The 13,991-nt window shown below is 46.3% G+C and overlaps 1 protein-coding gene across 1 annotated transcript; it reads right to left on the minus strand.

The window, feature by feature from the left end:
• Positions 1–832: 832 nt before the first annotated feature.
• Positions 833–5,339, minus strand: GHSR (growth hormone secretagogue receptor). Its single transcript, XM_068145706.1, has 2 exons — positions 4,586–5,339; positions 833–1,230 (listed from the first exon to the last, which is right to left on the minus strand). Exons 1-2 carry the CDS (start codon positions 5,337–5,339, stop codon positions 926–928), a joined length of 1,059 nt encoding a protein of 352 aa, XP_068001807.1. The 3' UTR covers positions 833–925.
• Between the last annotated feature and the right edge of the window lie 8,652 nt (positions 5,340–13,991).

Raw genomic sequence — 13,991 nt, forward strand, 5'->3', positions numbered from 1 at the left:
CAGAACAGAATAAGTACAAATGATTTAGCTAGTAAAAAGAGAAGAAATTGTGACTTTGGTGGGAGATTGCATTCCATGTTTTTATAGCATCACTGCAGCCCTGAAGTCAGCACTGTCCTTGTCCCACTGATACACCTTTAAAAACAAAATATTTCAGTACAGTCATGTTCTAAGCCACTTCTGTGAAGGGATTTTGTTTTTTCCTTTCCTTTCTACTTAGATATGACATGAAAGTCATTTACTTTTAGCATGTTTAAAAATTATCCATTTTATTTCTCCTTTTCTTTTTTCAAGAAATTATTTTCCTCATTCAGAGAAAGGAAAAAAAAAAAACAAAAGAGGGGAAAAAAAAACCCAAAACCAAAACCCCACACCACACTTGATTTAAAAAGTCGAGATTGTGAAAAGTGTACCAAATTCCACGCTTACCACTCCAAAAAGGCAATTCAGTGTTCCCTCTCTCTCTCTAGGGTCTGGTTATATGTAAGCAAAATTCTTAGGAAAACTTAAGTTAACTCTGGAAAAATTCAGCTGGAATTAGCTGCTGCTGAAGTCACACAAACTCTCAAGTGCCCTGGGCTCCATTTTGCCTATGAAGGCTGCTGAAGCCCAGCTCTCCTCCTACAGTCAGTCCTAAAAGATCATGTGGGCAAAGGCAGCAGGGAAAGAATACTTGAGTGCTGCCAAATTTCTGTAAGCATCTTTCTCCTTTTATAGTCTCAAAATTCAGTTGTCAGGATTTTTGTTGTTGTTGTTGTTTGTGTTTAAATCTTTAACTGCCTACATTACATCTTGCTGGCAATCCAGACGATGACAGAAGAAGAGCTTTAATGATTCGGTTTGTGTTTCTTGCCCTCTTTCTCCTTCGTTATGGCTTTCTGGGAAATAAGGGGTAAGTGATGCCCTGCTGCTTGGAAATCACGTGTCATGTGGTTACATTTGGCTCTGTCCAGATGCGAGAACCTTCCTGCTTCCTGCTGGAGAGTCTTTTCTTGGGAAGGGGTTTGAGTCCAAAGAGCCTGCAAGCGGCGACCCGGTACTTCTTTGACATGATGTTGTAGAGGATGGGGTTGATGGCTGCACTCAGGTAGAAGAGGACAAAGGACACCAAGTTGCAGTACTGGCTGATCACTGCTATCTCCAAGGATCCAGCTTCAAAGGATTTGGAAAATAAATATCGTCCCACGTGAAAAGGCAACCAGCAGAGTATGAAGGCAAACACCACCACAGCTAAAATACAAGCAGAGAAGTTGATGTTAAGTAGGAATCACACAGAATCACAGAATCAACCAGGTTGGAAGAGACCTCCAAGATCATCGAGTCCAACCAATCACCTAACCCAATCTAATCAACTAAACCATGGCACTATGTGCCTCATCCAGTCTCTTCTTAAACATCTCTAGGGATGCTGACCCCACCAACTCCCTGGGCAGCACATTCAATGGGCAAACTCTCTTTCTGTGAAGAATCTTTTTCTAAGAACAAGCCTAAACATTCCCCTGTGCAGCTTGACACTGTGTCCTCTTGTTCTGTTGCTGGTTGCCTGGGAGAAGTGACCAACCCCCACCTGGCTACAACTACCCTTCAGGAGTATTAGAACATGGGGGATTAGAATTATAGTTTTAAAAGTCTTACTTTTTAACACATGAATCACAAAGTGTGAAAATGCACCCTATAAATGTTCAGGTTTGTGTGTCTCGAAACACTCTCTGAGTGTAAGTTAGCAATACTGAGTATACATCAGTCACATCTAAACAGGCTGCTGGTATATCGTACAACTCATCTGAGGTAGCCTGCCTCTGACCTACAAAACCTGCATTTTCATAAACAGAAAATTAAAGAATTAAAATTATGAAAAAGAAGAGTATAACAATCTATCATCTGCAATGTTTAACAGAAACAAATTACATACAGTGTGCCAGACTCCACACTGTGGTTTATAGTGGAGAATGTATTCACTGGGAAGCAAAATTATTTAAAGAGAGCTTATTTAAAGCAAAGCCCCAGAGTAAAACAAGCCACCAGGATGTGGATTTGTAGAGCACACGTGCCAAGGTAAGAACAGGAAGGTGGTGCACCCCTCTAGTCTGTCCATGTTTTGGAACATGGGCTACTCCACAAAAAGTAACCCCAAATATATACTCTATAACTGCATAATTATCTGTAATACTACATCGCCACTAGGGTGGTGTTTGCATGTACATATAATGTGTGTAGCATAACAGGACTGTGTGTATCTTTGAACACTGGCCCGTTTGGATTTGCATCCTAGAGAAAGGGAAACTTTTTTTCCTCTTCATTTCCTGTGTGCTGTTGACCTTTATGATTCTTCATATTGCTTTGAGTGTATCTATTAATATACCAGAGAGAGAAAATCCAGAAAACTCAAGCAAGGTTTTATGACATTCTTAAGCAATTTTTACCAGTGGGCTTGTTCCCTTGTGTTAGCAATCCTGCTTTCTCATGGCAACTCACAGCAGAGAAGAACATTCAAAGAGCTAGAAGGGATGATTACAGACATCTTTCCCCATCCCCCCCCCAAAAAAAATAACAACGTCCAAACAAGCATTCCCAACTTTAAATGGGTCTTTAGGCAGGATTTATGGTGGACTCTGAACAACAGAGCTGAGAGTCAGAGTATATTTTCCAGCCCTGCACCTTCTTGAGCCAACCACTTCCAGGTTTTCCTCAGTATTGCCACCTAAAAATTTCACCTAGCTCACAAGGGAGGTCTCATTCATGTTACAAATTAATATTTGTAACAAAATTCATATTTCTAATGGCCATTACAAGCAGAATTTTCAGCATAGTCAGTATTTCCATATGTAGGCATGCACAGCCCTGGGCAGACTTCTGACTCTGTGAGCTTTATGTATGCAGAATTGCATTGATTTCAGTAGGAACAGGGTATGAGAGCTCCTTTGCAAGCCAGGCTATACATTAGGTGTTTAATTACTGAGCCAGAAGCATAACCTTTCTCTGCAGTTTAAAAGAAGAGTTGATGCTAATCCCATTTACTTGATGTTCCATGACTTTCTAAAGTCTTAGAAAGTGCCTTCTAAATGATGCGCAGATCATTGTAACCAAGGAGAGCAGACTGCATCGAGCATCTGCTGGTACTGAGCCCTTGCTAACTTCTTTCCATCAGACTGATACCCTTTAGAGCATATTGGCGCTCTGACAGAGTGCCAGCCTTGCCACTACCTTGTTGTTGTCAGACCTTGTGAAAGAAAACACACAAAACCCACCCAAACCCAAGTGTCTGAAATATTGTGATGCTTGCAGCAATATTTCAGGGCAGAAATAAACAGTTATTACTTCGAAATTCTTTATGGTTAAGCAATACAGAAACATAAACATGGTAGTCACACACGCTAGCAATATACTTATTGTAAGTGGAAATTCATAATCCTGAAACTCTAGGAGTGTAAATGATGAATTACTTCCAAGGTCACACTTTACCAGACTGAAGTGATTCTATTGATCGTAAAATCTAGCTGAAAGGGCACAAAGAATGCCAGGGTTTTATTATCCTTCCTGCTGTTGCATAGTAATAAAGTAGGACATGAACAAAAAATCTGCTAGGCTCACATTTCATAATTAAGGTACTTAGGACACACTTGCCACCTCTTCATCTAGCTCGTTAGCCCATTGCTTCAGCCGAGCTGAAATGAGCAGAGACGAGCCCATGGCCATGAAACCTCCATGCAAAGCATCTCATCCCCATGCAAATCCATGGGATGACTTGCACTGCAGATGACTTTTTTCCTTGGATAATAGCATGCAGCAGCATCTGGATTCTGCAGTTTACAGGCACTAAACTGCAGCACAACTTTTGAGGTTCATGCCTTGAACGCCCACCACATGCACTGACCTAGCACGTTAAAATGTGTGGTTCCATGTGCCGGCAACAGCTGTTGTTTAAACCACTCAGCAGTGTAAATACACAAAGTTAGGAGAGACCGTGTCTGTCATCTTGGTCCTGTGCTCTTCAAGTCAGGGAGAATTTACAGGATCACACAGCTTAAAGAAGACACAGTGCTCCCTGCTCAGCACAACCTGGTGTTGTGCTGATAGCAAAATGCAGATTAGTATTTCTAAGATCACACTGCTATGCCAGTTAATAATCCTAATTTGCAATAGCCTCTATACTCTTCCCGTATGACACTGATTACACGGTGTATCCTGCTTACTTTGCAGCTCAACTTTGTGGTTTGAGAAGGGTTTGGCATTGTTTAAAACTCTAATAAGCTCTCTTTCTGTTAATAACATCCACAACCAAAGAGCAGAGGTGTTCAAAACTCTCCAGGGCACCAGCTAGTTGTAACTGTAGTATTTGTCAGTGAGTGTTATTAAGGTTTGTTTAACTGAGAGCTCCCAGCTCAAACCAGTTAGAAATAAATCTAAGGAAGGAGGAGAGTTATATCCCATGAATACCTTGAGGTGTAGCCCTTGGTATGAAACATTTTCAATAAATGCTTTCCTTCGGGAGCAACAACAGTGAGCTACCAGAGCTCGCTCTCTGTCTCTCTCTTCTCACACACAAGCACACACATCCTTTGGAAAAACAGAGTAAGAGCCGTACCTAACATTTTCACAGTTTGCTTGTTGTTCTTATCCCTGATGACAGTGTTTGGACCAATATTCTTTCTCTTTCTCCTCCAGAGCTTCCTCCCGATGAGGCTGTACAGAACGGTCAGGCAAAACACAGGCAGGAAAAAGAAGATGCTGGAGGTCCAGACCATGATGGTGAGGAGCCCCGAGCGGATGGCATACTCAGTTGCTCGGCACTCGTTGGTGCTCAGGGGGTTCGTGCCATTCTCGTGCTCGACTCCCACCAAGACAAAGATGGGTCCGGCACTAATGAACGAGATGGCCCAGAGGAAGAGGATGACCATCTTGACCTTCCCCTTAGTGATGATCACTTTAGCTCGGAGGGGGAAGCAGATGGCAACGTATCGCTCCACGCTGAGGGCAGTGATGTTGAGGATGGTGGAGTAGGTGCAGCTCTCGCTGATGAACTGGAAGAGCTTGCAGAGGATATCCCCAAAGTTCCAGGGCCGGTACTGCCAGAGGCGAAATAGGTCCAGAGGCATGCAGAGAAAGATAAGCAGGTCGGAGAAGGCCATGCTGGACAGGTAGAAGTTGGTGGTGGTCCTCATGTCCCGGAACCGCGACACCACCAGCATGGTCATGAGGTTGCCGATGATCCCGATGACGAAGAGGAGAACGCAGGCGACGGTGATGCCGGTGAGTACGGGAACGGGGAAAAGGTGCAACGGGGGCTCGGCACCCGTCCGGTTCTCCGCGCCGCGGCCGCCCGCGCTCCCCTCCCGCATCCTGCCGCCGCGGGCTGCGCATCCCCGCCCGGCGCGCCCGCGGAGCGGCCCCCCCCCCCTCCCCGCAGCCTCCGCGCCCTCCGCCGCACTGCTCGGCCAGGTGCGGAAGGCAGGGAGGGAAGAGCGGCCCCGCTCCGCCTCTCCCCGGGCGCTGCTGCTCCCCCCCGGCCCCGGGGAGGGCTGGCGCTCGCCGGCGCGTCAGAGGAGACGTGGGCGCGCTGGCTCCGCGGGTGCGGAGCGGCTCCGCGCCCTCCTGCGCTGCCCCGGGGCTCTGCCTCGCATCCGGAGCTGCAGGGCGAACACCGTAGCCCAGCCCAGCAGCTCAAACCCCGGGCGGTTCCAAGAGCGGTATCAACATCGTCGTTTAAAGTTTGTTCCCGAGTCCCCGGACGCAGGAAGGTCTCAGCTCCGGCGTCCCTCACCTGTGGGCAGCTCCCGGCAAGAGCTCCCTGCCTGTCATCGGGCCGGCTGTGGCTTTCTGCCCGGCTGCTGCCCGCTCCTCTCCTGCCCGCAGCGCTCCCGCTCAGCTCCTGCCTGCTACTCTGCTGCCCGTCTCCTGCCCGCCCCTCTCCTCCCCGTCTCCTGCCCTCTCCCCTCCTGCCTTCGCGGTGGCGGGAGAGGTGCGGGACCACTTGTGGCTTGTTGCGAAGGGCGGTTGTGCTCTGTGCACAGCAGTAACTCTCCGTTACGGCTGTGTTCCTGCTCTGTGCACGTCGAGTCTCTGGTGCTCAGTGGTGCGCGGTCCTGCGGGGCATGTGGGGATGATGTGATGGGCACAGAAATTCAGGGACAGCTGCAACCACTGTCTCCTTGTTTCATATCTTTGTTCTGTCCTTGGATCTTGGCAGGAACCTAGTAAGGCTCCAGTTCAGTGAAGCTGCAGTAATCAGCCTCTTCTATGTGATTTACCTGCAATTAAATTTTGATTCAGCATGTTTCTGCTGCCCTACACGACACAACTCGTGTTCCTTAGCTGCAGACTTCTACCTATTGCTGAAGTACTTAAAGGGGCCTATAAGAAAGATCACAGAATCACAGAATGTTAGGGGTTGTGGGGGACCTCAAAAGATCATCCAGTCCAACCCCCTGCCAGAGCAGGATCACCTATACCACATCACATAGGAGGAGACAGGATTTTTAGCAAGGGCTGTTGTGACAGGACAAGGAGTGATGGTTTTGAACTAAATGAGGGGAGACTTAAACTGAAGGTGGTGAAACACTGGCACAGGTTGCCCGGACATTTGGTAAATGCCCTATCCGTGGAGATATTGCAGCTCAGGTTGGACAGGGTTCTGATCTAGCTGAAGATGTCCCTGCTCATTTCAGGGAGGTTGGACTAGATGACTTCTAAAGGTATTCTCCAGTCTGAAGCATTCTATGATAGTAAAGGATAATGTTGGACCTGAGAAGAGATAAGATGGAAGCAGTGCAAGATGGGGTTAGGACAGTACAGTGACTGTCCTCTGGTCCTGAGTAGCTTGTGGCTCTAAACCAGGACAGTGACACCAAGCACATCTTTCCAACTTGCTTCCCACAACATGTCAGTGTGCTACAACACAATCTTTTCCCACTCCTGTTCTCTATCTAGAAGGGCTGCACCCTTTCCTTGTACGCCATCTCTTGGGTGGCAACCAGTGCTCAGAAGCCATGGTGGCAGCTAGCTTAACTCACCTGAGGAACAGTTTGATGCTGTCTTTCCAAGGTACACTCACACACACATATGTGTCCACCCCATTCACATTGCCATTTCATAGCTGCAGAGCTTTCCTTCGGGCTGGAGCACAAGGTGCTGTGACTCAAGGCTGTGTGATGCTGCACGTGCCTCTGGATGTCTCTGTTCTGTAATTCACTTTCTCTAATAGTGTAGGCATTAGCCTTGGTGCCTTCTCTGCATCCTAATCCTGGGGAATTATTTTTCCAGTTTTATTGGAATCAGCATTCATCATCCCTGCTCTTGAGCCATGTGGCAGTTTTGTAGCAAGTTACTCAACGATTGCTGAGTTTTATGGGGGGATGGCTACACATTAATTACAGCTGAAGATAAGAAAGAGCCTAACGTGCTTCTCATTTTGTTTATCCAGCTGCCTATGTAATTGTTTTATATGTTTCTGAAGAAAAGTCATGGGCCATATGCCACCAGTGTACAGTTATTTTCAGCTTAGAATTTTGTGTCCAATCTAATTTCAGTGACATTGCAGTGTGTTATGGAGGAGCTGGTAACTGCCTCTGTATTTAGGCTGCCAAATACTTTCTATTATTACAAAGAATTATTTCACTCTTTTTTTTTCTGATAAATTCTCAGACCAGTGGCATTAGCTGCAGGATGTTGATATTTGGCAGATAAAATGTCCTGAAGCTATAAACCTGACTTTTCTGTGCAGGGAGGATCCTTCATTCTCAGGAAATTATTCCAGTTTTTGCTGAGCTATATCTTGTCAAAAACAACAATTTCCCTTTCCCCAGAGAGAGAAAAATATTCCTCTCCTCTCCTCTCCTCTCCTCTCCTCTCCTCTCCTCTCCTCTCCTCTCCTCTCCTCTCCTCTCCTCTCCTCTCCTCTCCTCTCCTCTCCTCTCCTCTCCTCTCCTCTCCTCTCCTCTCCTCTCCTCTCCTCTCCCTCTCCTCTCCCTCTCCTCTCCCTCTCCTCTCCCTCTCCTCTCCCTCTCCTCTCCCTCTCCTCTCCCTCTCCTCTCCCTCTCCTCTCCCTCTCCTCTCCTCTCCTCTCCTCTCCTCTCCTCTCCTCTCCTCTCCTCTCCCTCTCCTCTCCCTCTCCTCTCCCTCTCCTCTCCCTCTCCTCTCCCTCTCCTCTCCCTCTCCTCTCCCTCTCCTCTCCTCTCCTCTCCCTCTCCTCTCCCTCTCCCTCTCCTCTCCCTCTCCTCTCCCTCTCCTCTCTTCTCCCCTCCCCTCCCCTCCCCTCAAAAAAAAAAAAAAAGGTAAAAAGCAACCAAACCCCAAACCCCCCACCCAAATAACTTATTCCTTATCAAAATAATACTTGAACTGAGGTGTGTGTAGCAAAATCAAGTACCAGAAAGTCAAGCAGCACCAGATTTTTGTCTATACTCTGGACAACTTGCACTTGCAATACGTTTCATGTGTTGGGTGATGAGCCACTTGGATCAGAAATGGCAGTTGTGCTTTGAATCCAGAAACATCCATCTCCATCTTGTTTAAAGGGTATCATGAGTCAAAGGCTTCTCTGGATAGCTTTTCTTCATGGGGTGAGGACCAGTAAAAGTGTCAGCCGAGGGAGAAGAAAAGCAGCTCCTGTTTCTTGACTTTTAACTGATTTCTTTGGTAATTTTGCTGGGCTATGACAAACTGACATCTCACAAACACTGCACAATAATGAATTGCTTCCCCTGCTTTGCATATGCTGAAGGGCAGTGGTGAAGATAGTGGTGAGAGAAGATGTAAGAGCTGTGAAGGGTGGAAGGCTTTAGGCCCCAGAAAGTTATCTACTAGCCCTGAGGTGCAAGAACAGCACTTCTGTGTTACCTTACCAACCACAGAAGAGAGTAAAGTTACCAGTGTTTTTTGGATGACAGAAGTGGAGGGAAAGAGGCAAAAGTTTAAGCACTTTTATTCACAGTTTTCTCCATTGACTGGATGTATGAACAAAACAGGTGTTACCAACAGAGATCTTTAAAAGCCCATGATAATGGACATTCACCTTTCATGGAACTCTTAAAATGTCAGTGCTTTTCTGCAGGAGCTTTAAAGCTGTGTGAAGCACTGGAGATAGGCTAGAAGAGAGTTTCTATTTATTGAGTTTTGAAATCTCTCTCCTGTGTTCCATTCTTTCCATTTTCTTCTCATCCAGTAAAGTTTGAATTCTTGTTTATATTGTTGTTTGTTGTCATGGAAATATCTGAAGGTTTGGAGTATATAGAACTATTCTGGCTTTGTTGTGGAGAGATGAAGAAGTTGGGAAACAGACTTCAAGGAAGAGGTGTCCCATTTAAAAATGATGCACCTCAACAACTTGCAGAAAAGCAAATGCATTCCTTTTTTAATTAGACCCAAGGGCTGAGGATGTTTTGACTTCCATTGTAAATGTATTTTAAGAACAGAAGGTAGCATCTGGTGTGTACTTTCAAAGGTTGTGGTTTAGCAGCTATCATCAGTGAGTAAGTAGTCCTGATGAAATAGCAGTAATCCAGTTTAATAATGTAAAGCCCAGAATGTGCTCAAATGACTTTACAGTTGTTTATGTGGCAGTAAGCATCTGCAAGCAGGCTTCAGAACTCTGCTAGTTCATTAATCAGGAAAACTGTGCTCTAACACCCCTAATTCAAAGGCATCTCTTTTAGACTTAGCTTTTTGCCACACTTCAGCTCATTGTGCTGTAGGTCACACCCTGGGGCATTAATGTCCCTCATTGTTAGACTTGTTCATTGTGTGGAGAGAGAACATGGTGCCTTGGTCACAGCTCTATTTGCTCTGAGTTAAAACTACTTAGTGTTTATTCAATAATTTCTAGCATGACAGCAGCAGATGTCCTGCTTTTGCCTTTTAGGTTTATTTTGGGGTGGGTTATATTGCTGGACATTCTTTCCCTCTGCTCTGGTGAGACCCCACCTGGAGTACTGCAGCCAGTTCTGGAGCCCCTATTGCAGGAAGGATCTGGACGTGCTGGAGCGTGTCCAGAGAAGGGCCACAAGGATGATGACAGGGCTGGAGCTGCTCTGCTATGAGGACAGACTGAGGGAGTTGGGGCTGTTCAGTCTGGGGAAGAGAAGGCTCTGAGGGGACCCAGTTGTGGCCTTCCAGTATCTGAAGGGGGCTACAAGAAAGCTAGGGAGGGACTTTTTAGGGTGTCAGGTAATGATAGGACTAGGGGGAATGCGGAAAAATAAAGGGTAGATTCAGATTGGATATTAGGAAGAAGCTCTTCCCCATGAGGTTGGTGAGACACTGGAACAGGTTGCCCAGGGAGGTGGTATAAGCCCCATCCCTGGAGGTTTTTTAGGCCAGGCTGGATGTGGCTGTGAGCAACCTGATCTAGTGTGAGGTGCCCCTGCCCATGGCAGGGGGGGTGGCACTAAATTATCCTTGAGGTCATTTCCAACCCTGACAATTCTATGATTCTATGACATTCTAAAGAAGATCCACAGGTTTTGCCTCAAAGTTGTCTTGGCTTTGGATGGAAATGTTCACCTGACTTACTGTGGTGGGTTGAGATCACCCCTTGAATAATTTGGAGAATTACCCCCAAAATAAAGTTGCCAGGAGCAGCTCAGGTAGAAGCAAATGAAACTATATTTACAAGCAAAAGTACAATCTAGGTTTATTAATACTCATTATGAATTACGTGTAGTTAATGCCAGGGCATGCAGGATGGTATTGCACAGCTAATTACTACCAGTCATACTTTCTCGATACTTCTGTCTCCTGTTAAGTGGGGAGTGATAACTTGGCTCAATCCACCAGCAAATCTGCAGCAAATCCACTTTGTCTTCACATAGTGGTTATGTGGGCTAAACACCTCCAGCCCCATACACAGTGACAATAATGCCAGCTGAAGAATCCACAATCAGACAAAATTGAAAGTATCTTGGAGGAGGAAATTGTGCCTCAGATTCTATTGTGTTCAAATTGCTGGTTTCTGAAAGGCAGCCTGAACCACTTTGGGCTCCCTAAATGTTTGCTAATGCTGTGAGTGTTACATATGTGATGTGTTCAGTGCAGACGTAGTACGTGCCTCAGAGAGGAGGAGTGTGATTCATATTAAGTCTGGTAGAACAGGAAACTGGGAAGCTGCTTAAACTTACAGCTTCTGCCATAAGCTGCAGCCCTGTCTCACTGACCATGAGCTTTTTGACAGCATTTCCATCACAGCCCAGTGCCCCAGCTCAATGTCACCTCGAAAAATTCCAGAAGAAATTAACAGAAATGTCCAAATAGGCTCAGATTATGAATGTCTCAGGAAAAGGCAGGCAACCAGCACCAGAACAAGTGGACACAGTCTCAAGCTGTGCCAGGGGAGGTTTAGGCTGGAGGTGAGGAGAAAGTTCTTCACAGAGTGAGTTGTTAGCCCTTGGAATGTGCTGCCCAGGGAGGTGGTGGAGTCACTGTTCCTGGAGGTGTTCAAAAAGGGATTGGATGTGGCACTTGGTGCCATGGTTTAGTAGTCATGAGGTGTTGGGTGACAGGTTGGACTTGATGATCTTTGAGGTCTTTTCCAACTTTATTGATTCTGTGATTCTATGTACAAAGGGAATTGGTGGTCAAGCAGTGTGGTGGCTTAGAGGGCAGGCTCAGATTATGAATGTCTCAGGAAAATGCAGGCAACCAGCACCAGAATAAGAGGACACAGTCTCAAGCTCTGCCAGGGGAAGTTTAGGCTGTCGGTGAGGAGAAAGTTCTTCACAGAAAGAGTAATTTGCCACTGGAATGTGCTGCTCAGGGAGGTGGTAGAATCACCACCCCTGGATGTGTTCAAAAAAGGATTGGATGTGGCACTTGGAGCCATGGTGTAGTTGTCATGAGGTGTTAGGTATTAGGTAATAGGTTGGACTTGATGATCTCTGAGATCTCTTCCAACCTGGTTGATTCTATGGACCACATTTTGGATGAAAATTGCAATGCTAGAAACTTCCATGTAACTCTACATGAAAAAAAAAACACCCCAACCTGTAAAACTAGATCAGACTCAACTGCATCCTAACCTATCTTCCATTTCTGCTACTGAGTGGCACAAGGTCCCTTGGAGGGATGAATGAGATCTTGCCTCAGTGTGCTTATTGACATTAAGCTGATCATTACATTCAGTCTTTTATTAGACCCTAGTATTTAGATGTAATATGAACACTAAAATGATGAATCTCAAAACCTCAGTGTCTGAATGAGGCTTTTTAACGGTTTGCATGGAGTACAGCAAATGCATCCCTGCTCCTGCCTGGGCAGTGAGTCCTGCTGCAATCCAAACAATAATAATTACATTTACTAAGTTAATAGTCTGTTTCCATGAAGTAATGAAAGGTACAATAAAGGCCAGATAGCTGGCATGTTCTCTTTCCCATGGAAACACCAGAAAAGAGAGAACCCTCTGCTGAAATAAAATAAAAGCAGCCTCTGTGAAAGGAATGATTTCTTTTTACAACCTGTGGGCATCTTTGTGGTTTGAGGCTGTGGTCGTGAGGCTGATCCTCCCTGGTGAAGCCATACTGAATCCAGTGGGGCTCACTGTGGATGGGGAGAGCCACAGACAGACCTACACATCTCATTACTGAGGCTTGAGGCATGCCCACCTCTTCCCAACAAAGCTGAACACAAACACTGGGCTAAATGTATTTAGATTATGAGTCCACTAGGGAGTCAAGCATCCTTCTGTTAATCACATAGATGTGCAGTGCATAAAACAGTAATGCAGGGCTCTGACCAAGTCCAGGACAGCAAGAATACTGGGAACAGGTAGGGGACAGCAATGCCAGAAGGACACAGAGAGCAGTGAAATAGCCTTTGGGGGTGGGTATGGTGGGGGTAATGTTCCTGGGGCCTTGTCCCTCAGAAGCAACCAATTAACCTGCTGTGGCTCATTGCTGCTGCTCCAGCTGTAGCCTCTCTCTACATGCATGGGACAAAACTGCCCCCTCTCCCAATTCAGGGCTGGGCTTCAGGTTAGATGATGCCTTCATATCTTGTTGAGTTGCCAGGGTTCACTTGGGGTTTGTACCCAAATTTTAGATAAAAATAATATTCTGTGTTTGCTTTTGGGGCAGGGAGAAGGTTATGGAGCAGATCATCCTGAGTGGCATCATGTGGCATGGCCAAGATAACCAGGTAATCCAGGCCCAGCATGAGTTTATGAAAGGCAGATCCTGCTTGACTAACCTGATCCCTTTGTATGACAAGGTGGCTTGCTTAGTGGATGAGGGAAAGACTGTGGATGTCATCTACCTGGACTTCAGTAAATCCTTTGAAATGGTTTCCCGCATCATTATCCTGGAGAAACTGTCTGCTCATGCTCTTGATGGGCACCTGCTTTGCTGGATAAAAAAAATGGCTGGATAGACAAGCACAGGGTGGTGGTGAATGGAGCTAAAGCCAGTTGGTGGCTGGTTGGTAGCAGTGTTCTCTAAGGCTCAGTCCTCTTTAATATCTTTATGGACAAGGGGATTGAATGCACCCTCAGGATCTGCAGACTACACCAAGCTGGGCAGGAGTATTGATCTGCTTGAGGGTAGGGCGACTCTAAAGAGTGATCTGAAAAGCTGGATCAGTGGTCTGAGGTTCAACAAGACCAGGTGTTGGGTCCTGTTCTTGGGTCACACCAACCCAATGCAATGCTACAGACATGGGGAAGAGTGGCAGGAAAGCTGTCAGGTGGAAAAGAACCCAGGGGTGTTGATCAACAGCCAGCTGAATGTGTGCCCAGGTGGCCAATGGCATCCTGTCTTGTACCAGCAATCGTGTCCAGCAGAACAACAGAAGCAATTGTTCCCCTGTACCCAGCACTGGTAGGGCCTCAGCTTGAACACTGGGTTCAGTTTTGGACCCAAGAAAGAGAGACATCGAGGTGCTGGAGTGTGTCCAGAGAAGGACAACAAAGTTGGTGAAGGGTCTGAAGAAGTCTTACGAGGAGCAGCCGAGGGAACTGGGGTTGCTTAGCTTGGAGAAAAGGAGGGTGAGAGGAGACCTCACTGCGCTCT

Source organism: Melanerpes formicivorus, unplaced genomic scaffold (genome assembly GCF_026170545.1).
Source record: "Melanerpes formicivorus ecotype bairdi unplaced genomic scaffold, bMelFor1.0.p_v2 SCAF_12, whole genome shotgun sequence".
Lineage (NCBI taxonomy): Eukaryota > Metazoa > Chordata > Aves > Piciformes > Picidae > Melanerpes > Melanerpes formicivorus.